Below are 27,657 nucleotides of genomic sequence, written 5' to 3'. Positions count from 1 at the left end.
GCTGTCAAGTTGAACGTTGGCGTGTATGGGCTCTAGAGCTGGCAGCTTGGGTTTGAATGTGAGCTCCACCACCTACGAGGCCTGGGCAAACACTTCAACTTCTCTGTGCCTCAATTTCCTCTGAGAATACAAATTGCACCTGGCTCTTCAGATTGCTCTGAGAAGTAAATAAGACAGGGTTTTCTCTATTCCATCTAGGACCTTTACGTGAGTCAGAGAAAGTCACTCCTTTCCAAGACACTTTACTTCCATCTGTTGACAAATGTTCATAATATGATTGTGTTTGAGCAATATACTTGTCCACTATCTGCTATGAAAAGAATATTGTCATAAATATGAAAATATACCATGTCCACAGTATGAGTGGCACTTACCTAGATGAGCCTTCATGACCACACATGGCCTACTGTATTTCTCTCTGGGACATCTGGGATGACCACAGTTGTGCCTACTTAGAGGACCTTCACAACCCTGAATGAGTGGACACAAAGCACTTAGTAACTGGGATGCAGTTAGAGATCAAGCAACATTAGCTATTTTTGTCATTATTATTTTTGGATAGTTTTACTATTTTCTTTCATTCGTTCCCCCAAAATAGCAAATAGCAAGATGGGGTTATCCATTTGTACCTAGCGGCCGGAATAGTTGTTGATTCTGTTTGTCAGTAGATATGCATAGAAAACAAATAATGGTGGCAACCAAAACATCTTTGGGAGGTGGGCAATCCGGGCGCAGTAGATTTACAGAAGCCTACAGAGGAGTTGAGGACAAACTGGGGCAGATTGACAATGACCACTGGGATTTTCCCTCCATAGATGGGCTAGTGTGGTACCACACAATGGAGCTTCTCTATGAAGCAGAGAGGCTCGGCCTCAGACAGCGGCGTACTGAGTTGCTACTGGCAGAGTAGGGCCCATGCTGCTCCAGCTAGGTGATAGGGACACCTGTCTTCCCTCCTTGGCCTCTTTTTTCCTTACTACTACTACCACTACTAATTTTGGCCCTCAACCCGGAGACCTGGGGAACTTTAACTTTTAATCGGGGATGGGGTCTTGGATCCCTTTAAGTACCTAATAAAACGATGGCTCTAATCTTTGTTCCTCTCCTTACCTCCCCCTGGTTGTATGCAGAAATATTTGCATACAGATTCAACAAGTTTGCCTAGCCTGTGGGTTTTCCACCTTAGCTGCACATTGCAATTAACCACGGAAATTTTAAACCTCACCCAGAGCAATTAAACCGGTCTCTGGAAATAGGATGCAAGTAATAGAGATCCCAAGGTGCAGCCTGAGGCAAGAAGCACAGACCTAGCCTCTTTGTTACTCAAGGTAACCATCTGTGATTCTCATAAGGGGCTGCTGATTCAGTTAGCTTACATCTTCATGGACCTGGCAGCCACCCAAGGGTGCTTGCGGGGAAGTTTGCAAAGCATCTAATGGACATTATAAAAATGCGAGTTATATGAGAAATGAACTTTGACTCATGAACTTCCAGGTGGTTCCCAGCCATGGGAGTGCACGGGAGAGGTCAAGGCAGGTGGGTGCGGGTAGTTCTCTGAATGCCTAATCTGCAGTGAAGGAAATGGAAGAAGTTTGAGAATCAATCAAACCCTGGGTACAAAGAAGGACAGTAAATAATGGGAATGTCATGGGTGAAGTTTCACACTTAAATCTATAAACCTACTTTTAAGAGGCCCCCAGGTGATTATAAATTCATGGTGGCTTTCTTGTTATTGAATTATATGAGGCTGTTCCACATTTCTAAAGGAAGTCCAGGTGTGTCATTATTTATTTATTTATTTATTTATTTATTTATTTATTTATTTGCATTTAGGATACTGTAGATTTTTTAAAAAACCCTCTTTTTATGAGTGTTAATTATATACCATGCATGGAAGCAATTGCCTCTATGTTATGAAATATTAAATCAAAATGCTTCCTGCTTCCAGATGTCCCAGAGATAAATACAGCAGTATTTTGAAGCCCCTCCTGGAGCTGTTTTGCCTGCAAATTTATTGTTTTGTCTCCATTTTCAGAAAGCCCTGTTTTCCGTGAAGTATAGCACTCTAGGTAGTTTTTAAGGCGCAAACTCCTCTGGAGTTGCCTGTGTCGGCAACAACTCTTACGTAGATGGCACACGAGGGATGGCGCGGTGATCGGCTCCTTTAAGATGACAAATGGGCAGAGAGTGTTATTGTCTTTGATTGCACGCCTTACATCATCTGTATGTAGGAATAAAAGGGCCATACTTTATCTTTAGCCATTTTATAAATATTTAAGTCCTCATAGTTGCCTAAAGATATTAAAGCATATTTTACAGTAGTCGGAATACAAATATTATATATAGTGCAAGATACCAAAGTAGTTTAATGAATTCATAATTTTCTGTTCACATTTATTGGAATGTGTTTTATGTTCCAAAAGTTCCATTTAAAGAATAGGAGACCGTTCTGCTTCCTGACAACACACCGAGGGCTGGCCAGCATTTCGGGCGGGGTCTAGGTTCCTTTCATTAAGAAGCAGAAAAGGCAGGAAGTCAGGGTACTGGGATATATTTCCTCAATCTCTACATTTAAAAATATCTATCAATAACTTTTTGAGTAAACAATTCTGGGGCTTATTTAAATTACAAAGCCTTCCAAGGAGAAAACTTTTTATAGCCCCTTTCCTCTATTTCAAGGAGATTAATTCAAAAAACCTCAGTAAGAGCAATAAAGATGTAGTTTGCAATTTTCCTGTCCTCCCACCCCACCCCCTTTTGTAAGCCCTTTCTGCCAGTTTACAGCCTGATTCAGGGTATTGGTTTGAACAGTGACTTCCCAGTGCTTTCTGATCATGTCTCCCTAAGTTAAAGAGTGTCCAGCTTGCTCCTTACTTTTCCTAAATGCAAGGGAATGACAAGGAGAATATTACTGCATCTCTTTTCAGTTTTCTAGTGAAATATAAAGACTTTCCTCTTTAATATTTCACAAAGTTTCTCCAGTTCCCAGTGGGAGTCCATGCTGGGTAATGTTTGCTAATTACCAACAACAAAACTAGACATACAACGCTGGTAAATTACCTGACCCTTTCCATTTTAATGAGACAACAAGGATTTCGCGAAGTGATGTTGTTTCACTGGTTAATGGTGTCAGCAATGTTGTAATTGTGGGTTGAGGCACATTAGCTGAACAACCACATGTAGAAAGGGCTTCCTCTTGACAAGCCCTTTGGAGACTAGAACCATATTATCATTAAGCCTTTGTCATTTGCATGCTGCTAATCACTTACTTTATCATGCCGAGTATCCATTGTCTTTCTTTAATTGCTCTTTAAATTAAAATTAAAAATAGTTGTAAAGCCCACAATGGCTGGGATAGCATCTTGATTATGAAGATAACTTCAAGAAAATGGAACAACTGGTAACATATTGCTGGGATTATGAGAGAGTTCCACTGTTATGTTACCATGCCTGCAGGCCCCAGGGGCCTAATTGTGGCGGTTTCTCTTCCTTTAGCCCATACTGTTTGTTTAATAAATGGTTATTTATGGCTTTTTTGGCCATTATAGCAACTTTGGAGAAAGTACATCCTTCTCACTGGTTTGAGCACTGCAATTTCATTCTCTGGGCAAAGACATAAAATACAATTGAAAGGCAGGATCTGTACTAGGGCCTCTGAAAAGAGATCCTCTTGATTCTCTTTGCTAGTGTATTCTGGACACGTTTACTTTAAAAATTTGGGGTCATGTAAGAGACATAAACCGCAGAGCTGAAAGGGACCTTAGAGTCGTCCCCGTTTTCCAGGTGAAGAAACTGAGGACCAGAGTGGTTGCCATAACTATAATCACAGAGTAAGAGATGAAGCCGGATTGTCTGTTACTGACGGGAGGATCGTGCCTTATGGGTGACTCCTGAAAGATGATATGATGTCATGCCTGGAGTCGTGATATGCAAGTTGCATTGTTGCCATGATAGAGTGCATTTAGCGTGTGCCTCTTGTATGTGCATATCAACGTGTTTGTTGATACAGACTATGTGCTAGGATACTGGAAGAAAGGGTTCGTGTCTTCCACTTCCTTAACAAAAAACAACCCCATGGAGGACTCTGCAGTCATTGCTGAATAAGTGATTAAACCTAGAGTTATCAGGGTTCCACTGTCATATACGATGCCCCGGAATTAGGACGATAGGTTTTTCGAGAACCAGAAGGGATTGGGCATTGCCTTATCTGCCTCAAATGTATAGATGGGAAAACCGAGTTTTAATAATGCATTGAGTCCTTCTAAGTTCTCATAGGGAGTTAACGGTGGACCTGGGCTTAAAACCCACGTCTTTTGATTCTTTGTACATTTCTCTGTCAGCATTACCAATCTGTTGTTGACATCATCGTCATCATCATCATCATCAAATAGGTTAGTACTTAGGAAGTGCTTACTCTGTTCCCGGCACTGTTGGAAGCAGTTTGCCTGTATTATTTACCTTACCTAATCTTCGTGATATATTACTCTCCCATTTTACACATGAAGAGACTGAGACACAGAATTGAAGAAAATTTCCCCAAATCACAAAACGAGAAACTGAACAAGGCAGCACTCAAACTCAGGCAGTCTAGCTCCAGAATTCAAGTTTTATAACCACAGCGTCATGGTTCATTTCAGGTTGTGGTCAAGGGATATTGATTATAGTGTAAACGACTTTTCAAAATCAAATTAGCACCAATCAACCTCTTCTTTAGTGAAGATTTGTGGGTATGGGGAAATACCTGATCCCAGTTATATATTCATCTGCCAGCATAAACACATATTCAGGAAAGCCTTTAAAACTTAAAAGAAAAAAAAATTACAGTGCTTTCTGTTAAAGGACTATCAAATATTTGGAACCTGGGCTGCTCTCTCAGGCCAGGCATCCTGTCTCGAGAACCTTTCAGAGACAACCAGTTGAAAGTTGTCGGGGATGGGATTCTGCTTTTCCTGAATTGCATGGCAATGCCTTGGATCACTTGGCAAATCCATCTCTTACAGCTACTTAATTTTCTGTGCCCTTAAGATATGGATGTTTTAGTTTGCCTGGGATTTCATAGCTCTGGTTTTTGCTACGCTGGCTATTGGTTCATATTAAACCAAACAACTGGGGCCCATTTGGCATTTGGTGTTTTAAAAAGTAAAAGGACATTTGAACTACATGACAAATGCTGAAAAACAAAGCCCATAGCACTGAGAACATAAAGAAACTATTTATAATGTAAAGGTGGCTACATTTTCAGTCAATCTATCACTTTAATGAGCTCTTTGCATTTCTTTGATTAATGCTCACAAAAGGGGGAGAAAAAAATTGATGTAATGGAAATAAAATGCTATATAGTCTTGGCAGCACAGGGGAGGTTTCTGTGTGTTTTATTAGTACCCACTGCATATCACTGTATTGCAATGTATATGTCTATCTTTTCCCTGGTGTAGCATGCTTCTAGTTTACTGGAAATGTGATCCAGCATGAAAGAGGAGACCTCATATTAGTGGCAAAACAGGCTTTGACCTCTTGTGGTGGCAGCAATTCGGAATTAATTAATTTGGAATTAATAATAATAATAAAGGAAAGGCTGACATAGTCCATGCCTTATTGAAATGAAGAACCTAACAAGTATGAAGACCAAAAAAAAAAAAAAAAAGGGAAACATTAAAGACTGAAAAAAACATTTAAACATTAGAGTGTGGTAATTCATACATAATTAGTAATTTATTTGTTCAGTTTAAAATAATAAAGAAAACAGAAAAGTACAGAAAAAGATGTCTTTGTGAAATACCCAAATGGGGGAAAGAAGGTAGTCAAGGCAGGCTTCCTGGAGGAGGTGAAGGAGGGGCAGGAGCTGGGTTTGGAGGGAAGAGAGGAAACTGCATTTCTGAAGTGGGTGAGCCTTGGGATGAGAATCAGCAGGTGCCACTCCTCTGTATTGGAAACCAGCTGACTGTTCCTCCCTCCACCACATGCCCAGTGCTCTTTAAGCTACATGAGCATTTGGCATGCTTTCCCCTGAGCTTGAGGGGCTCTTACAGAGTGATGGGAGGTTGACATGGCAGAGACCTGGGAACATTGAAGACTCGCTTTTTTTTTTTTTTTTTTTTTTTGAGGGAGAGAGAGGGTTGGGTGGGAGGAGCAGGGCAGAGGGAGAGGGACAGAGAATCTCAAGCAGACTCCCTGCTGAGCACAGAGCCCCACATGAGGCTCAACCCCATGACCCTGAGATCATGACCTGAGCTGAAACCAAGAGTTGGATGTTCAACCATCTGAGCCCCCCAGGCTCCCTGAAGACTCACTTTTTAATGTGTAAACTTTAGCTGATTATTTCCATCCTAGAACCTTAGTTCCCCCAACTTCCAAACCAAGTGAGATCTCAAAATAATATTTAGAATCTTTAGAGCTCAACAGGGTGCATCCATCCACCGTATCTCAACTCCTAAAGATCACATGAGCTTTCAAGTTTTTCTTTTATTAATTTATAATTTTGATAATTTTTTTCTCATTGCACAAATAACATATATTCATTTTAGAACATTTAGCAAGTGCATATAAGCAAAAAGAAGAAAACTCACATTCCCTATAATTTTACCATGTGGACGTATTAGTGTTGACACATTAGTCTTGTTTCTGTAGATATATTCCCCCCTCAAAAAAGGATCATATATATTAGTATATAACCTGTGTTTTTCCACAAATATTTTACCATGACCACTTTCTATGTCATTAAATATTTTTCTGCCTTATATTTATTGGATTATACTTAACATAATCAGTTTCCTAAAACAGAACATTCCTGTTGTTTTCAATTTAACATTGTTACTTAATAACTACAAATGAAGACTATTGTAATCAAATCTTTAATATAAGGAAATTATGGCTGTACACATATTTTTAGAAGTGAAATTGCTTAGGCCAAAGAGCACATAAAATTTTAAGTTATTTGATTTGTATCGCCAAAGTTTGTCTTATCTTTAAGTTGTAAGATGAATGCAGAGGGGGTAAAAAAGCAATTGAGAAGTTGTGGAAAATTCACCATGACACCATGAGCTCTGGGGCAAATGAAGACATTAGACCAGATAAATATTAGATTTCTTTCCAAATTTGTGGTCTTAGTTGTGTTTGAGTTGTGAGTAATTTTGTCCCTTCCTTCCTTCCTTCCTTCCTTCCTTCCTTCCTTCCTTCCTTCCTTCCTTCCTTCCTTCCTTCCTTCCTTCCTTTCTCTTTCCTTTGAGAGATAGATATTGGGACAGTAAGCTCTTTAGGCTTACTTTAAGGAAAGGCATTGTCTGCTTAAAGAAACTTAATGAGCAACAGCTATGAGAAACTTTGGTTGGTTGGTTGGTTGGTTTAGTTTGCTTTGGTTTGATTCAGACCCAAAACACAAATTCTAAAAAAAAAAATGAGGTACATTACACAATGGGTAGAGTCAACTTCCCAAGACATTCATCAAATATGGTCTCTAGAAAAAAGTACTGTCAACAATATCAATGTTACTTACTATAAATAGAAGAAATAGAGGTCTCACTGACCCAGGTCTTGTGCGTAGTCAATGGAAGTGAAAAGGAAAGCTTAATGAAGATACAGTTATTTGTTTTAATACAAATACAAATACAAATACAAAGCTTAAATGAAGATACAGTTATTTGTTTTAATACAAAATCAGACATGCGTGAGACAAAATCAGACAAGCGGACGGATTTTTTGTTTGGAGCATTTTGTTGTAAGAGATAGAAGTTCAACTAGAAAAGGCTTAAACAAAAAGGGAATCATAGAACTGTGGTGCCTGTGGCTTCATGCACATGGGCCCACAGGCTTGAACGATGTCAGAGCTCTATCTTATTCTCTTTACCTCTTGACTCACTTGCCCCATGACAGGCTAAATGGTCACCTGCAGCCCTGTACTTACCTCCTTCTGGCTTTGCAACCCCAGCAAAAAAAAAAAAAAAAGAAGTCTTTTATACCAGGTTCTAGGAAGAGCATAGGTTGACCCCAGCTTGGGGGACAGGTTCATCTTAAACCAGCCATGTGCCCAGGATTTTGGGGGACCATCTTGCTGACCTTGTGAAGTCACACTGTCTTCATTTTGTCACTCCTGTGGCCAGGGTGGGGACAAGGTTGCCCTCCGCCTCTTCCCACTCATTGTGGAATGGGTTTCTTGTGTGGAGAAGGACTTAGAGGGAAGCAGAGCATCATCTATCCTGGTTCTGCCACCAACTGGTTCCATGACTTTGGGCATAGTAACTTCTTTGCTCTGAGCCTCAGTTTCTTCATCTGTGAAATGGGAAGATTGACTAGAGGATTTCCAAAGCTCTTGAGTCTAACATAGAGTGATTGGTAGAGGCCAAGGAGACCCAAAGGTGTGGTTTAGGTTTCTCAGAATTGTCTATTTATATGGTTTTTAAGTTCTGCTTTTAGGATCTGGCTTGGGGCAGTTATCGACTCCAAGCATATGAGCTATTTGTTGAGATTGGCAGGGGCATTCCCCGCCATGCCCCCCTCCCCAGCTCTGCAAATTTTGTCCTTCAGCACCCTCTCTCGGGCTAGCACACCTCAGGTTCCTAAGCAGAAAGCGGTGGGTTGGAGTGCCCTTTGGACAGTGTCAGAAGATGCTGCCTTGTTAAATTACCATTTTTTTATTGAGTCAACTGGTCAGCTGCCTGGGCTTCATGACTCCGGGACTCCAACTTTGTAGGAAGCCCTGAAAACTACTATGAAAAAATATTACAAGGTTAAACTAAAATTTTCCCTTGACTGGGTTGCTCTTGCAGACTTTTCCAAAAATCCGTCTTCCACATCGAGCCTCTGCGTGTGGATGTTCCTCCTACAACTTAGAAAGCAGAAGCAGTCGTGCTTTTATACATGGAATTTTCTTGACTTCAGCTGCTGAGGAATGTGTTGGAATACACACTGCAAAATGACTACTGTGGCTATTACTATACTTGCTCAGGGGAGCTATTCAGATGCCTCATTTATTGGAGCTTAATAGATTAAAAGTCCAAATTGAGTCTCATGATATAAGCCTAATCAAGTTCTAATCTGCATAATTTTCCCATAAGCAGCAATGGGAAATCTGGATAATTTATGTTTCAGCAGTTGCCAATCATGTGTTAAATAGCATTGTTGCATTTACTTATCAAAATATTTTTATTGATCTTCACTTCATCTGACATTTCACTTTGGGATTGTTTTTTTCCTGGCATTAACAGGAAATTTAATTCATCTCATAGGTGATGTAATATGAGATGTTTCTCTTGATTTTAACATGTCTTTATAGATCATTTTTAACGGTGATCTTTTCCTTTTACAACTTCATATTGAATACCTGTCTCAGCAAAGCTAGATGACTCGGCCTAATTTATTTCCCTAGCTTAACGTAGCTATGGATTTCTAACCATCATTTGTATGCACACAATAAAAGATAATTTGGCCCACCATTTGAACCAATTCCTTTATGTTAAATCTATGGGGGTGGGAGAGGCACTTACCTTCATTTCTCCATCTATTCTAGGGGAGGTGATTGATAAGAATTTCCATCTCTCTCTCTCCCTGGAAAGGCTTGGGGATTTAACTACAGAAGATTTAGAAAGTACTTTGTGTTTTCCCCCATGGAAAAGTACTGTAATAAAGCATTTATTATATGTACTGAGTTGTGCATGCTACCGTACCAAAGCAAGTTAAGCATAACTACAATGGGTCCCAGTTGTTATCAGCTATTGTTTAAAAGTGAAAACAGTAAAAGAGTAGGACTGGCTCAGGGCACCTGGGTGGCTCCGTTAGTTAAGTGTTCGACTCTTGATACCAACCCAGGTCTTGATCTCAGGGTTGTGAGTTCAAGCCCTGTGACTTAACAACAAAACCATAAGACTGGCTCAGGCCTCCAACTTGCCTGCCTGGGTCAGCCCCTGAGAAGGAGGGAGCATCCCACACAGCAGGAAGGCAGCACGGACATAGTTATCCATGGGCTCTGATGTCAGCCTGCCTGGTCAACTCCCAGATCTGCCATTTACCAGCTGGTTGTGCTTGCGGAAGTTCTTCGACCATTCTGAATCTTACTTACCTTATCTACCAAATGGAGATGTTAACAGTTCCAACACTCATGGAGTTGTTCAGAGGAATAAACGAGGTGGCCCATGAAAAGTTCTTAGTCCAGCTTTAACGCATAATAAAAGTCGTGGCATGGTGGGTTGGAGGAGACCTGGGGTCAATTTACCTGGGTACAGGTAATTAGATCTGCTAATTCCTAGGTGTGTCCTGGGGCCAATTACTTACCTTCTCCATGTTGCAGTTTCCTCATCTGCAAAATAGTTGTATCTACATAGGATGGTTCTGAGAACTAAAGTTATTACATGAACAGAGTGCAGTATATAGTAAGCACTCAATAAATGTTAGTGAATTTTTTTCTTGAGGTTCTAGTTACACCTATCTTCTTCATTCCCAATCTAGAACACTCTTGTCTTTGTTTTGGATTCCATACAAACAGTGATGCTGAGTCTCATTTTCTAATGCACTCACCTCTGCATTACCCTGGAACCCAACCCAAGTCTAGAAATCTAGCCATTCTCAATGGTATAAATCTTGTCTGAGCCACAGCCTTTTTTTTCCCCCTATAACCACATGATGCCTCCTGAATGCTGCTCATAGATGCAAGCACGCAACAGGCACGCAAAACAACTAATGAAAAAACAAAACCTTGGTGATCTCCTTTGTATCCACTTCTATCTCTTCTCCTTAAACTTCTTAGGGTTGGCCCAAATGTTTGTGTTAAATTCTTTAACTTGAAGCTATCCTAACTGAAATGGCCTTGTCTCATTTAACTAAAGGTCACTTAAGTTACTTAAGGTAACCTCCCTGGTGGGGGCTGAGTGCTACCAGCCCCTGGAGTAACCGATACCATGAAAAGAACATTAGACACTGCTGATTTTGTTCACCTGAACCCAACAGTGGCACATCTGGTTAGGAACACAAATGCTGGAAAAGAATGCAGAGAGTAGTAAAAACCATTTTAGGAGCCTTGGAACTCAAGAAGGAAGTTTTATATCCCTAAATAATCAAGAGTAGTGGGAGATCAGGTCTGAAAAAAGAAGGCTCCAGAGAGATTCTGCAGTTGCTATAAGGAATTAAGAGACTTTCTTAGTCTTTCTTAACAACTGGCCCCAGTTTTCAACATACCTAAAGAAAATCCTAACCATCTCCCTATGCAAAAATCTTTGTTCCTTAGATATTTTGAAATTCATTTTTATCACTGAAGTGATCTGATTATTCCTACCAGAATGGATTCACAGTGCTCATTGCCTTACCATTAATTTTCTAGGGTTTACTCTACGTGAAAATTCTTTTTAAAAAATATGCCAAAGGCTTCCTCAATTCTTTATCCATAGGGAAGAAGTGGTGATGGATGCTATACCTATCCACAAATATTTATTGTATACCTAGTGAAGTATTATCATCCGTAGTCAAATTTTTGTGTACTTGCTTTATACCAGGCATTATACTAAATGTTTTGAATACACGGTTTCATTTTATCCTTACAATTGCCCTATGTATGAAATACTTCCAGCTTATAGACAAAGTAGCAGAGGCTTACAGAGAGTCAGAGCTGCGCTCATAGTTATGTAGCTCGTAAGTAAATGAATCAGAATTAGAACCCAAGACATCTGACTTCAGAGTTCATACTTTTAACTATCTACTCCATTTCTTCTCTGTGGGTGGGCATTCTAAAGACAATCTAGGAAGTTTAAAAAAAGAAAACTCCGTCTCTGGCCTAAAGTTCTCATACAGCATGTGGAGTGAGCATGCTTAGGAGGGGGGCAATATTGGGACCATTTATGCCTAATGCCAAAAGAACAGAAAGGTAACATAAGCCCCTCACATCTGCCCCTGAGGATTGGAATGGGGAGGGGCCTTCAATTTAGCAAGATCATGTAATCTTTGGAAGTCATTTTTAGCCCCAAACTTACCGCCTATGGCCATGCTCAACAGAGAGAATGGGGACACATGTAAAGAATCAGGAGACCAATTTGGTAAGATTGATTGAGCTTGAATCTTTTCCTGATTAAGAACTTCTCATCCTTTCTCTCAGATGCCAACATTCTTAGTCCTCTTTCCTGGCCAAATAAGCGCTTGTTTTCTAAAATTAATTTCTCCAGTGTTAGTTTAACTAATGAAAGGAGAGTTTGCCAGTTTCACCATTCTCCAGTTGTAGATTATGATCCCTGGAGTATATTTCATGTGACTGTGCTCTTACGTGCGGAACTAGAGTGCTGTTTTATGTGGAGAGACTTAAAGTTCAACCAAAGATGTATCCACTGCAGCAAACAATGATGGGGTGGGGAGTAAGACAGTTGGGAAACCTGGACACAATTTGGAACTGCCCCTTTATCAACTGCAGCTGTGACGAATAGGGTCAATGCCATCAAGGGCCAGAGTGCCTCGTCTCTTCTGAAGGAAGGCGCCTGCATTTCTCTGCTCTCCAAGGCCATTTAGGGAATCTGGGTCAGCCCTGTCCTTTCAAACTACAGGTTTTCCCATATTAGGACCTCTAAGAAAACAATGTTAATGAATTCTGTTCATCTTTAACACAACTCCATAGGAAGGGGGGAGGAAACAAAAAGATGAAATCTACTTCTTCTGTCTCTGCCTTTTGCTTTGAACAATATGTAGCTAGAAAAGTAGCAAAAGAGAAAGAGATATTATCATTGCTGAAGTTTTCTTGCCAACAAAAGCACCCTGTTCTTGGGGTCATGCATAGGAGAGAGAAGGGACTTTTAATGGAGAGATGTCTTTGGACACCCACCGTAGTTTGTCAGTTGCAGATGCTAATGGAACCAGGCTTGGCGACTGAAGGGGAAAATGGAATATGAAAGCAAAATGAAATAGGCCTATGAGGCAAGCATGTCATTTCTAAATGAAGGTTTCATGCAAAGGAGTTGAGTCTTTTCACAGCTGAAAATGGAATCTTTAAATAAGATAAAATAAAAGGATGCTGTGGCTTGTTGCAGGTTCTGTAATGAAATACAGTTTTCCTAATACCGTGTGACCTGCATTTCTCCCTGTTTTATGGGTGCTATTCCTTGACGTACAAACCCGTATTTTCTCAAGTCAGCATTTGATGATGGATGTCAAAATACAGGCCATGTATTATGCATATAGCATTACCGATTTAAGGTGTTTACTTGTCAAGTTGAAGAAATTCAAAAACGTCATAGCCACCAAATCTGCACAGCTGTCACTTGTAGTTTTTCATGCTTTTGAATGAAACTTCTGATGAAAACAGTTTAGTTTTCCCCTTCGCTATTCTGGGGAAGAAAACAGCTAGCATTTAAAATGAGTGTTCTTGGTTATGTGGTTGGCTGAAAAATACACATTCCAAAGTTTAGAATTATACTGTCACTCGACATTACTTACCCTGTGCACAGCATATCAACACAAAGAATAAAATTAATGGCAATCAGAGAATGAACAGTAAATAAAACTTTTCTTTCTGAAAGTATGGCGTTCAATAGTATGAAATTTATACACAGGAGAGCAGAAAATAGGAAGACCTTCTTATATTTTGCTGGCATTTCATGCATTATGCACCTCGAAAACAACAGGCAATTATTGAACACCTGTCATTTCATTCCTGATGGATGGAGCTTTACACGTACTGTAAAGCAGAATCAATCCAACATCGCCACATTCCTGGAGACTAAGTCAGGGATCTGGCCTCACGGTCTGTTTGGAATTTCATCCTTGGAAACTTAGCAAGTGACTTTGTATCTGCAAGTCCTTAATTCACTGATAAGCCCACGTAGCCAATCCCCTAAGGACAAAGAAGGGAAACCAAAGTGAATGTGAACATCTGTCTGCCTGTGTGCTAAGGTCAGGAGCAAACTGGGTCTTGCAGCCGGCACAGAGTTGATGGTAGCACTTGCCAGGTGCGTCACTTGATAAAATTAATTTTCGCCAAATGAATATATGAGGTAAATAAATGTCTCATGTGTATAGGTCTCTATGCTCATCCTTAAAGAGGCAGCCGTTCAGCCTTGAAGTTGTGGTTGGGCCAAGCTCATTCTAATATGTGCTTGGGATTTGGGTCTGAGAAGCTCAAACAGCAAAAATCAGAAACCAAGTAGGCTACTTTCCAAGTTCCTATGCCCGCGTTTACCATATGAGGTCCGTGTTCGGCATGCCAGGGGGTTCCGGGACCCGCGACAAGCTGGGGGCATATGCAGTAGTCAGGAGGACTTCTTTTTCAAATGAAAAGAAAAGAAAATTCTTCATTTGGGCTTACACAAAAAGAAAAATATATACAGTTGACCCTTGAACAATGGGGGAGTTGAGGGGTGCCAGCCCCCTGCACAGTTGAAAATACATGTATAACTCTTGAGTCCCCACAACCTAACTGTTAATAACATCCTGGTGACGGGAGCCCTACTGATAAACATAAACAGTCGAGGAAACTACATTTGGTATGTTGTGTGTATTATATACTATAGTCTTACAATGAAGTAAGCTAGAGAGAAGAAAATGTTATTTAGAAAGTCATAAGGAAATTACATTTACAGGACTGCATTATATTTATCAAGAAGAATTCGCATATAAGTGGACCCACACAGCTCAAACCTGTGTTGTGGAAGAATCAGCTACATATTTATAAAATTGTGTGTGTGTGTGTGTGTGTACAAAACCAATCTATCCTACCTCAGGATTTTTTACCATAAGAAAATATATATGTATATGTACATATACATATATATAATTATTATATATATAAAATATATACATAATCTCATTATCATAGTGTATATTGTAATCTCATTTGTATATACTGTATATAAAGTCTCATGTAGTAAGAAATCCTGAGGTCAGTTGGTTTGGGCTCTAAGGCTATTTAATTCAGTAACTCAAGGATTGTTCTTTCTATTTTATTGATTGATTGATTGATTGTGATAGAGAGAGAGTAGGAGGGGTGCAGAGGGAGAGAGAGAGAATCCCAAGCAGGTTCCATGCCTAGCACAGAGCCCAATGCAGGGCTCAATTCCAAGACCCTGAGATCATGACCTAAGCCGAAAACTGAGCTGATGCTCAATTGACTGAGCCACCCAGGTGCTCCCTCAAGGATAGATCTTTCTGTTGTTAAGTCTTTCCATCATTTGTTCAGCCAATCTCATTAAGCTGGCTTTGTCTTCAGCTGGTGCCCATCCTAGTTGCAAGATGGCTGCCACAATTCCAGGCACCACAGGCACGAGAGCAATGCCCAGTGAATTAAAAGACAATCTCTTCCTGTGTGATTCTTTTTAAGAGCAGGGAAACCCTTCCTAAAAGTCCCCAAGCAGATTTCCTCCCACTTCCCTTTGACGAGAATCTGTCAAAAACCCGGCTTGAGTCCCTCACTGGCAAGAGAATAAGTAATCAGTTGGTTTACCGTAATAGTCAGGGTAGGTTAGGTTGTGCTGTAGTAACACCACCACCACAATCCCCAGTGTCTTCAAGCAACAGAGATCACCTCTTCACTCACTCAGAATGCTTTGGGTTACTCACTCAGACAGCCTGGGTTACTGTCCAGGGCTGCTGCCCAGCCTTCCTCTCTATAGGAACCCATGTTCCCATGGTTGCCACAGTCTGGGATGGGAGGCAGAAAATCAAATCTTTGTACCAGAAGCAATGGTATACATTGTTCTGTTCACTTTTCATGGGCTAGAGCATTTCCTGTCACATGGAGGCACAGAGGTACAATCTTCTTGTCTGCCTGGAACAAAAATCTGTGAGCAAGAGCAGTAATTGATGTAGAGACTCATTTTTAGGGAGCTATCAAGGCAGGTTAGAATTATTGATAATGGCCTCCTACTTTGTCCTTCACAAAAGCAACACATCGGAGTTTATCCTGAGAGTGCCAATTGTTGACCTGTAAATAATGCATAAACTACTTTTTTTTTTAATTGTGTATGTATGTTGTACTCATATTATTCCCAAGCTTTCCATGTCTCTGACTTTTCTCCCTTCTCTCTTTCTTTTCCACTAGGGTTCACACCTCCAGGAATGGACAGATCCTCTCCAGATAACAGCCCAGTGCACGGGATGTTACGCCAGCCATCCATCACGACTGGGGTCAACATCCCCATCATTACTGAACTAGGTAGGGGTGAATGTCAGCTTTGGGCAGATTTTGTTGTCCTCTCTTCCAGCCATGTAGGATACGAGGGTAGTCTGTTTCTTAGCTCCTTCAGCATAGAGGGCTCTAGTAGGGCTTGTTGGCGGTGGGGGGGGGGGGGGGGAGTGAAGAGAGGTATGGGTAGCAATATGACAGATTACCGAAAGGAAAACTGATCTATCTTTCCTCTGAGATGAATAGACAGTTTCCTTCATGCTGGTCACTGTTCTCAACGGAGCTTGAGATGATGGATTTGAGATTAGGGCATAAATTAGGGAAGGGGGAGGAAAGGAGGAAAGGCATAATCCATGGACTCTTCCTGGTGATTTTCCTTGGAAGCACCTCCAGACAGCTTCTGCAATCAGAGCCCTCCACTGAGGTACAAAGCCTCAGGTCTAAGCCAAACCCATTCTGAGAACTGGGTGGAGACAATGGGCATTTAATCTATTTTCGTTGAACTTCTCAGCTAATGCCACTCTGGCCTAAAATAAGATGGGGTTTGGACGACCATGATCACAGGCCAGTGGAACCCAACTTTTAACCCAGCCATGGCATTCCCTCCTACCATCTGTGAATTTGCAAAGCTGCTGAGTGGTCTCTTCCCCCCAAGACAATACTAACCACCTATGGTGCTGGGTCCCCTTACGTTACAATGTGTCCTCTGTTATTCCCTCATGCTCTTCTTTTTCTGTACTTTCCTCCACTCCCTTTCCCCAACCCTTAAATGCTGTATCCAATTAGCTAAACCTGGCAAGTTGCCTTTGGTATCAGTCAATCAGGAAAAAAACAGTGGGACGCACATTCTAATGATAACTGAACTGGGTAAGAAGCACTGTTTTCCTTCACATCGGTATCTCCTTTTGTTCTGTTGTTGGTGTTTCCAACTATCATCGGCTTGTTTTTTATTTCATGGGCTGTAACAGAAAGACTACCCCATGGCACTGCTTTGAATGTGTTTTATTTGTGGCTCTGGTTGGAATCGACTGTCTTGTTCTGGCCTTTCTTAATGATTTTTTTCCCCACACAGCATCAGTAAACCTTTGATCACACCCATCTGACCTGGCAGTTGCTTCTAAAGCATCTTTGCTCTAATTCATTTTCTTTGGCCTGGGCCTTCCCCCCCGCCCGTATCCCCCTGCTCTCCCGCCTTCTCCCTTATATTCCTCTTCCAACACCCTGTCAGTTTGACTGACATGTCTTCACAGCTCTCAGAGAAGTCAAAGGAGAAATATAAAAATTTTAAGATAAGAAACCTAAGACGGAGCCTTCCCTCCAGCTGTTTATTTTCCTTTATTCTGACTTTATTTGCCTTTTTTTTTTTCTTTTTTTCCTACGAGACCTTTTCTCAGAAGCTCTGGTTCTGAGGCCATAAAAGCAGCCAGCTCCTAGGGGACCTTTTCTTATGAAAGCCAGATTTCAAGAAGGGTGCTGAGGATGAGGTTAGCAGCCACTGAGGCACAGGTCTGTGCTCTGACCCCCACCCTGCTGGCACAGAGCCTCCCGGAGATTCAGAGTGGACTCACCAGGAAGATGAAGGGTTCTGGTCATGACTACATTTGTCAGGCCCTTCACACTTCCCTGGGACTTGGTTAATAACTCTGTAAAAGGCACCCATCAGCAGCAGGTCTCAGAACTGGGGATTGATCTTCTAAATAGAGACAGCAAAAGTACTGCTCTGCCGAGGGGTGGATAGAGAGGTGGGGAGCACCTGCCTTGGAATGACTCACAAATGAAATGAACATGCCATTCTCTTGGCCCCAAAATATATTTCAAAATAAGAGAGCAGGCTTTTAACACAGTAATCTTGCTTGTGAGGTGTCTGGAAACTAAGGAATAAATTGTCCACCATTCAGCACTGCATTATTGTAGACGTAGCTATTTATCAGGAAAAAATCACTCAGGTCAAGGAGTATCGCACTATTTTCTGTTTCCAACAGTAGGAGAGGTGTCTTTTTCATGTTTAGAGAAGTTGGCTAAAAGCCTAGGTTTCTGGATTGCTCTTCTGAGGACCTTAGGGTTGTAAGAGGCCCAGGGAGCTTGTGCAGCCCAGACCGCTGGTTGGAAAATTCATCCAAATATCTCCATCTCAGAAACCTTCAGGGGCATTTCAAAATCATTACTGCCAGGGATTTCTTTTTCTGTTTGGAGTTCGTATGCTACCAACTAACTAGGATATCTTGATTTGTGATTAGGAGAAGAGGAAAGAGAAGGCTTGGTGCCCCAAATCTGAGGCAATGATGCAGGCATTCAGTTAGCATAACTGAATTTCCCAAAGCCTTCGTCCCTCACCAGATTTCTTCTGTGAGCTCAGAGAACCTTCCATGTGTACACATCACCCTTACCTTCTGTGTTAAGCCCTATTTTCCTGGTGGTCATACCACCTTTGGCAAACATACCATCATCGTCTGACCACTTCGCTACCCCGCACCCCCACAAATATTTACTGTTTACCTGCATGTTCTGAGATGTGTTCTGCATAATGCCAAACCAGTAAAATGCCTTCTAAAAAGCACAGAGGATACCAGGTTTTTTTTAAAGCTGTATAGTATATTCCTATCTTCATCCACTTGGAGAGTTTCAATTGATGGTAGTGGGTCAAAAGCTTCTAGAAGTTCCACAAGAAGGACATTTGTTTAAAGCTACTTAACCTGGTTTCCAGCTATCTATGACCTAAAACATTGGGGGAGGGGTTAAAAAATCACATGTTGGCACCATATAATTACTGTTCTGTGAAATAGGCTTTGGGTAACACTGTCTGCTCTCCCTATGAGACTCTCCCAGAACGAGACACAGGATTTTCACAGAACCCTGGTTCCTGCCTTAGCTCTTTTCCAATGACTGACATGCCTGGCTCGCTGATGATCTAGTCATCTCTCCCTACCTGTGGCCACTTCTCCTCCAAGTCTACTACCAGCCCTTCCCCATGGCCTTGAAAAGAGATAACAGATGCTACCCCTTTTGGAGTGTCAATGCACACACCATCCTTGGTTGTTCTAAGTAATTAAAACCACACTCCTCTGCATTATTGTCCAGAGTTCATGTTTTCTGGTTCACAAAGCAAGAAGCCAAAACTGTGGCCTCCAATGTGCTTTTGGGTAAATGAAGGGAGGAGGGGAAAAGCTCCACTTTGACCCTGTAGGATTCCTGAGCAAGGCCTTACTTGCTTCTGAGAGAGGCGGAAGGAAGGTGGGAATTTTCATGGTGTAGTAGGGTAGACAGAATATTTAATCAGACAGGCGAACCTGAGAGCAGCTAATATTTGTCAAGGTCCTGGGCCAGGCTCACCAAGCACAATCCCTTAGGAGCCTCCTGACAATCTCATGAGAGCTGCTAGTAACTCTCCCATTTTATAGAGAGAGAAAGTAAGGTGCAGAATGATGAAGCCACAGGCTTATACAGAGTTTGTACAGAGCCTGGATTCAAAGCTTACTTGTCAGATCCCGCATTTTGCACTTTTACCCACTAGCCTGTAATTCAAGTGTTACTGAGCAAAGATGTTCCTCCATTAAAATTTTTCTCTAGGGAAACAAGACGGTGTCATTTAAAACTAATTCCATGCCTAGCCTTTTATCCTATTATCATTTACTCTGCCTTATACAATAAACAAGCAAAGGTTGAAAGAAAAAGTTATCCAGAAAGTTACGCTTAGGAAAAAAAAAAATTAAAACAATAGCTCTAGGAAAGAGAATTCACTACTGATACATTTAGAAAGGAATCAGAAAAAGGAAACCTCATCTATGCTTTTCCTAAAAGCACCATAATTATTCCAGAAACCACGAGCGCTCATCTCCTCCCCCACCACACACTTTCTTCCCTATTACTTGCTCTGCAACACTGATAATTTCTGAAGCCAAGATGGGAATGGAAATTAATTTGTCATTTAATTTTTAATAAGTTGAAGACATCTTAGTGACAGCCAATCCGTCTGCACCCGCCTGCCAGAGGAGTCCTTGAGGAATCCTCAGATGGAAACGAACTACAGCATCAGATGCTGCTTGTCATGGAGCCACAGGACATAAAAGACTGAGCTGTGTAGAAGGGGAAAGGGAGAACGTGGGCGTCCCCATGCAACTTGGAATGCACAGCAAGTACTTGCCAGCAAGCAGACGGAGACAGCCAGGGATCCATCCCACCTGGGGTCACTGTTCTATCAAACAGGGCCTGTCGGGGTGGGCCTGGATTCAGGGCTAGGGACACCAGACCCTACCCAGGCTGACCCCGGGCAGGCTGTAGGTCCTGCCTACAGGCGAATTCCTTGCTATGCGCCTTTGCTGTGCTCCTAGTCTCCTGCTCTCCGGTCTCGATAAGTTGCTTTCTTTTCCTGTGGCTAAACTTAGCATCCCAGCATGGCTACTCATGGCTACTCATCCTTGAAATATGTCCATCTCTCAAAGGACTTGGCGACCGAAAAGCACCCTGAAGTGTTTTTCGGTCATGATTCTAAAACTATACCAAAGGACTGACCAGCACTGTCCAGCCATTCTCCAGTGGTCTGCCATGGATCAAGGCTGCTTGAACTCATTGCTCACCAGGCCTGGGAAGCTTGAACAATCACATAAGAGCGGTCCATTGAGTCCACTGGCGCCCACCCCAAGATTCATCTACAGCTTCTCCCATGCTTTTCTCTCCTTTTCAGTGACTTCAGTGTTGCTAAATCAGTAGCCTGCTCTTTCTCTGGCTTCACTGTCCGTGTGTGGTCTTTTGAGCTAATTCTCATTTTACACTTTTTCTAGTGAATGATACTAACGTTCAGTTTTTGGACCAAGACGATGATGATGATCCCGACACAGAACTGTACCTCACGCAGCCATTTGCATGTGGGACAGCATTTGCAGTCAGTGTCCTGGACTCGCTCATGAGCGCGGTGAGTGGGTGCGGGATATGGGAGTAGAGCACCTCCAACCTCCAACATCAATGGCCCAGGACTGGAGCTGGGGAGAGCATGACCACACAAAGCTTGCACTCTAGAAGGGGATACCAAACTGTTGTACAAATAAACCTTTGATTATGAATTCTTGAAAGTGTGAGGAAGATCAGGAAGAGGGGAGATTTTGTGGGGAAGAATATCCCCCTCAAAGAAGGAAAGCAAATGCAAAGGCCTGGTGGTGAAGGAAACTGGCAATCTAAGGAGGCCAAAGAAAGCCTTTGTAGCTGGGCCACAGTGAGAGAGGAAGAGGAGAGGATGAGGCAAGGTTGGGCCTATAAGACCAAGAAACCCATTGTCATGGCTTTGGTTTTTTTCTTAAGGTCAATGAGGAGACCTTGAAGGATGGTTTTAAGCTGGCAAGTCATGTGATCTGGTTTATGTTTTAAGAGGATTGTCTTGGCTGGTGTGTGGAGGATGGCTCAGGAGGCAAGATGGCAGCAGGAAATCTGAATTTGGGGCTATCAAAGTTTGGATAAGGATAGAGCTGGCAGAGGTAGAGGGAGATGGGTGCATCTGAGTGGTGTTGGTCAGGAAGATTGATAGGGCTTGGGGATAGATTGAATATGAGCAGAATATGGAAGAGGACAAAGTGTCGAGGGTGACTCCTAGGTCACTGCTCGCCACTGAAATGTAAGGCCTGGGAGAGGACCATGCACGAGGGTCAGGTCTGGCCAGTTCTCTGCTGCTGGGAGGGAATGAAGTAGTAGCAGAGAGAGGAGGGTGGGCTGTCTTAGGGGTCAAAAGCATCATTGGTTTCTTTTATAACTTGATATGCACCAAACAATCAAGGCATTGTTTTTTTCACTTTTGAGACCAAAAACAAGTAACGTATTAAAAAGTAGGCCCCAGTTCATGGAGCTCTCTTGAATTGCGAAAGGCAAAAGCAGACAGTAGAATGGGTTACAAGTGGGGATTGTGAAGTGTTCCCACTGAGTGTCTTTATTTATTATAGAGAAAAGCCTCTTTATTTTGGAATTCTCAAATTCACAATTTATGAAAATACAGACATAAGCTGGATAAAAACTGACCTTTGAGGAATCCATGAACAGGAGTTTTATTGAACACATTAAAACCATAAACATAGCTCCGAGAGTTTTTATATACATACATTTCTTTTTTTTTTTTTATATACATACATTTCTTAAAGTGCTTAAGAAGGCTATTCTCCTGAATGTGTTAAACAACTGATATGCTAATTATGCATTATTCTTCTCTATTCGTTAAAGCTAATCCCAGAAGAACCCCTATTTGAGGAAAGAAAAAACAAAGCTTTTTAAGACTAATTTAGGTTATTCTATATTCCTGAATGTGGTCCAGCTGCAAGCATATCTTATTTTAAAAATTAGAATTATGGATTTAAAAATAATTATGAAACAATATTCATCTGAATTAAGGTTGACTAGGCGTCATGCCAGACCTTTGCTTTCCAAAGCCAAGAAGGAGAGAAAAAGGTCACTAGAGAAGGCGCTCTCGGTTTCCCAGGACTTGTGATTTTTTTCTGATGGCCTGATGGTTCTGGGCCTAACCTCTCTACCTGCTGGTGATGTTGGGCTCAGTTTGTCGAAACTCCTTAAGCAAGCCAGAAGGAATGACGAAAGCTACAGGATGTGCTCATACAGGGCCAAATTGTCTGTACTGGTCTTCAGTTTCCAATGGATTTCTGTAATTCATCTCTTTAGAAATTTCATTTTACTTCTGATCCTAATTAGAGAGAATCCAGAAGACTGGTCTCACTAAAAGATGGTTAAACTGGGTACAGTAGCTTTTTTTTTCCCCCAAGAACTCCAAAATACTCTATTAACATTTTATAAAATCCAAACTTATACAATTATTTATGTTTCTACATATCAGACATGCAGGATATTCCAGGCAGCTATATAATTAGCAAGGCCACTTTTTCATACGTTATTAAGAATTTCAAAATGATGACTGCAGAGCTTTAAGCCAAGTGAGGGGCCCTTCTGAGCATGGACCATGGGTGACCGCACAGGCCACACGCCCGTGAAGCCAGCCCCTCATACCAGTAAGCCCATAAAATGGATTTTAAGCAGCAAAGAACTTCACCCCTATACAACCGGAGGGGCACTGGGTGGCCATGGGGTGGGGGTAGGGGGCCCCTCTGGATCTGAGCTGCACCTCTGTCCGTCTATAGCACCACCAGTGAGTCAGTTCTTGGAAACTCAGATGAGAAATCGAAGTGGGTTGGTTTGAAATTTTTAAGAAGCCATCTCTAATCTCCTTTGAAATGCAAACTGAAGTGTCTGGGAGAGAGGAGCTAAGACACGTGTGGATGCGACCGGTCTGCCCCGAAGCATTCCTTCTGAATTCCAGCCTGGGAAAGAAGAGTATCAGGAATCTAGTAACAGTCATTGTAATCACCATCAGCTTCATTTATTGAGGGCCCAGAACTGTGCAAGGCACTTCAGCCACAGTGACTGATCTTTCGGACAATAATGTGAATAAACCTGAAGCAAGACGTATTTAACTGTTGCACTGACAGTGACTTTTCAGATCATTAGTCAAAACGCCTATCCGATGGTTCCAGGCCTGGTTTTCCTTGTCTGGGATGAACAAGTTCCACGGTGACGTCTTGCATTGGGTCTGGCTCAGCAGACCCAGTTGAATCGGGCCTTCTGACAAAAATGTTACCTGTGATTTCTTTGCATTCCACCCCAACCCTAATTTATGAAAAACCAGGAGACTAGTCAGGAACCAAGGCAGTAATTAGAAGGATTTGAAAAGGTTGGCAGGAATGTAAATTGGGAAATTGAGACTCCAAGCAGCAGGAACCAGAGGTAAGCTTCCATCCCAGTCATTCGCTTACAAGCAACTCCACGATGTTCACACACACTCACCTCCTCAGATGTCCATGATCTCCTTTTTCTAGCCCCCAAATTGCCACTTAATCATGTGTCTAAACATCCCCTGAATATTGTCCTTCATAACTCAACTCCTGCTGCTTACTGCTTCATTTGTTTAAAGAATAATGTTTTGATTCGTCACAAGCATCCCTGAACAGATAGGGATGTTGCAGACATGGCCTCACGGCTTTCTCCTGCTAATCAACAGCAGAAACACATGATCAGAGGCAATGATTATGCTTGTGGGAATGTGCCTCTAGGAAGAGGCTCACAACTAGGCGATGTATTTTTCGGAGTGGTACCAGCTTGCTGCTCACACACACACGGAAAAGATGAAAGGAAGCGTCTCTGTATTTAGAGCCGAGACTGGCGCTCAAGTGTTCAGACTTCTTTTCCACAGACACCCCTCGCCCCACCCACAGCCCCAATTTGAGTTCTACCTGGCCCCTCCCTAGGCAGAAAAGTCATGAACCAAGAGCCAGACTTCCCGGATGCAGATCCCAGCACCAGCATTTACTGGCGGCGTAAACTTAATCTCTCTGTGCCTCGCTTTTATCATCTTTAAAATTGGGATAATAATAGCACTTACCTCATAGAATTGTTGAGATAAATAAGTGAGTTAAGGCTGTAAAGTGATTAGTGCCGCACTTCACACATGACAAGCTCAATATTGTATTTATTATTATTGATCATTGCCTTCACTGAGCACTTAACTAAATGCCAGGCACTATTTGGATGCTGGGGATTTAGCAGTGGAGGAGAAAGAGGAAGACCCTGCCCTCATGTTGTTGGAACTTTCATTCTAGTGGGAGCTAATTATGTAAATCAGTAATGATAGCTACCATCGGTAGTAGTAAATGAATAAAATCAAATGGGCGAAACGGATTTGAAGAACATAAAATCGTTCGAATGGGTGTGGAGACCTGTGTTAGCCGCAATGGTCAGAGTAAAGTTGTCTCAGCTGAAAACTTGGAAGCTGACGCTGAAAAGTCAGAAGAGAGCACGTGGGGGCGAGGGTGATGCGGTTTCCAAGGCAGGAGACAGATCGGGGGGCAAAGCTGAACAGTGGTGCCGAGCTGACTTTGGGGGGTCTGAGGGAGTTGTTGAAGGCTGTCATGCTTGGAACATGGTAGATACAGGGGAGGGACATGCAAGAAGCAGTCAGACAGGCAAAGCTACTGTCCACACTGTGAGTATTCGGAGTACAAAAGACCATGTCCCATCAAGTTCTCAGTCAGGATTAAACACTTCAGTCATCTTCCTTTGGATCCCAGCAGGATCCTCCTGAGGTCACCGCTTCCTGTGTGTGCTGGCTGGAGGGGCGCACCCATCACTGAGTTGACTCCTGAAGTAACCCCCGATTATTTTTCTGTCCCACACTCCATCCTACTGCACTCATTTTAAGAGAAGAAGGGAAGAGAAACAGCACAATGTATTGGCATGAGGAGCTGGATTGATCTCTGGCTTCTAATGAATCGTCTCTCATAAAAGTCTCAAAATGGCACATTACAGGCAACACGCATCCCACAGACAAGTTCTGCATTTCCCAAAGTTTTTCATTTTTAAATGGAATTTGTGGCCAATATTTTAAGATCATAAGGTTACACATAAAATATGGATTTCCGGCTTATTTTGTTTGGAGTCACAAAGCAGATTCCCGGATACCCACAAAGCACCAGTTGGCTAGAGCTGAGTTATGCTTCCCTTAATTACAGCCCACCATGTTCGCTGTTGAACTCTCCAGGCCTGCTTCACCCATCCCACTGGTCCCCGCCTATGCATCCCACTGAACCAGACTTACAGGCCTCCTGCTTCTAATTTTGTGAGCCTGTACGGCTCTAGTCAGCCAGCATCCTTGGGCTTCTGGACATGGGCCTGTCCTTGGAGTCAGAAGGATGAGCACATGATGTCCATTTTCTTTGAACCCTCAACCTTTTTTGGAATCCCTGCTGCTGAATCCCCCAGGCGCCCAAGAAAAACTTCAGTATGAGCATTTTGTGCCAAGCGTGTCTTTGCTTTGCTCACTGCACCAATGCCCAGGGTGGGTATTTGCATGTTCAATGAATTTGCATTTCATAACAAAGGCGAGGACTTACAGGAGAAACAGTGTGGCACTGGCCCACGAATTAGGTCGTACAGGTTCCAGTCCCAGCTCACCAGCAGCCCATGCATGTCTTTTCCACTGTCTGGGACTCAGTTGGGTCCAACTGTTAATGGGAATGATATTAACAACCCCTTATCACGTTAGCGTAATCGGGTAAGAACAAAGGTAGATGAAAGTCTTTCACAGAATAGACAAATATTTCTTCAGATCAAATGTAACTACAAAGAAGTAGATTTATTATATATGTGTGTGTACATACACGTATGTGTGTGTACTCACACACATATGTTATATGTTTCTCTATTCTATTCTCTAATATCAGAGCTGGTCTCTGTCAGAAATAACTGGGCTTATGTTGGTAAGACTGAAGAATGTGACCATCTGGAAGATGGACCCACATGATTTGCTCTCTTAATTGTAATTGTGTTTTGGCTGCACCCCAGGAGGGTGTCATGGAGCAGACCAAGTTCTCCAAGCTAATCCGGTGCCATGTTACATAAACAAATGACTCCTCCCTGGCCCTCTTCCTTACACTCCACTCAAGAGCCTCATTTCTTCTGCTCGCAAGGTGAGGGACGGCCCATGGGCCATCCCGAGGCAGAGGACCTAGCACTGGTGTCCATGTGGCAAATGGGAGCGTGCTCTGTTGCACCCAGAACGTTTCACCACTGTCACATCAGGCCAGGCAGGGCCAGGATTGAAAAAAAAAAAAAAAAAAAATCAAATCGTTCTCATCCTTCATGAAAGAAAAATACTAAAAATAAAAATCTACACCATGAAAACTAACAAATCTAAAAAATGGCAGCTGTGGCATGGAAAATGACAATTTTAGAGCAATTATAAACGAAAGGCAAAGTGCCATTAAAGTTAAGGCAATGTTATTAAAAGATGTGTTAATTTTCAGTTAAATTTTCTATAAAAGACCAATTAGTTTAAAAGGCTTGACAGCATTAACTGTGAAACATAAGCTCTGGTAATTATACTTTAAAAAAATAAAAAGAGGAAGATGCACCAGTGAGTTAGAAACACAGGCGCAGAGGGGTGTCCTCAGAGCAGGCTAGGTGGCACTGCAGGCTCAGATTTCCCTGTGCAGTCAGGTCCTCTGCCCAGCATTTCTCGGCTTCCTCCATGCTTCTTACTCCGTCTACATATGGGATCTGAGAAATGTCAAAGTTCAGAGGCCAAGGAGGCTATGTGTGTGATCTGGGCCAGATCTCTGATATAAGAGATGAGAACACAGAAACACAGAGAGAGGGAATTTTCCAAATTGGTTGCATTGCTAGCCGGTTGTTATTTTTATAAGCTACCGTTTATTTGTTGTGCATTTGAAGTTATACGAAGTATCTCATTTAACGCTATCCTATAAGCTGGCCTGCACTGGGGTTTTTGTGTTCCTGTTACATGGATGAGGAATTGGAAGCATAGAAAAGTCAGGCAACATTCCCATTGTCATAGGTGTTGAATGGTGAATCAGGGATTTAAAACCATACAAGCTGAATTCTGAGGTCAGTACACATAACCAGGGGTGTCTTGTTGTCTTATCGGGAAGAAAGGCTTCCCTGACTAGGGGTGGAACCCCGACGTTGGTAGTGGGAAGAGAGACTCCCATATTCCTTAGACTACATGGGTAGCTCAGGAG

General features: G+C 42.2%; 1 protein-coding gene across 13 annotated transcripts in view; it reads left to right on the top strand.

Moving 5' to 3' along the window:
* Positions 1-27,657, top strand: part of KCNMA1 (potassium calcium-activated channel subfamily M alpha 1) — a 725,292-nt gene that overhangs the window by 671,397 nt on the left and 26,238 nt on the right. For 10 of the 13 annotated variants that reach the window (XM_035022513.1, XM_035022505.1, XM_035022592.1 and 7 more), the window contains 2 exons: positions 15,998-16,111; positions 20,860-20,990. In XM_035022513.1, coding sequence (XP_034878404.1) covers positions 15,998-16,111; positions 20,860-20,990 — 245 coding nt within the window. Of the gene's footprint in view, positions 1-15,997; positions 16,112-16,867; positions 16,949-20,859; positions 20,991-27,657 lie in introns of all 13 variants that reach the window. The other 3 variants (XM_035022600.1, XM_035022616.1, XM_035022608.1) reach the window with 1 other exon arrangement.

This window comes from Mirounga leonina, unplaced genomic scaffold (genome assembly GCF_011800145.1).
Source record: "Mirounga leonina isolate KUSES-001 unplaced genomic scaffold, KU_Mleo_1.0 Mir_114, whole genome shotgun sequence".
NCBI lineage: Eukaryota > Metazoa > Chordata > Mammalia > Carnivora > Phocidae > Mirounga > Mirounga leonina.
Note: the sequence above shows the minus strand (reverse complement) of the source record. Positions and strands in the feature narration are given on the sequence as shown.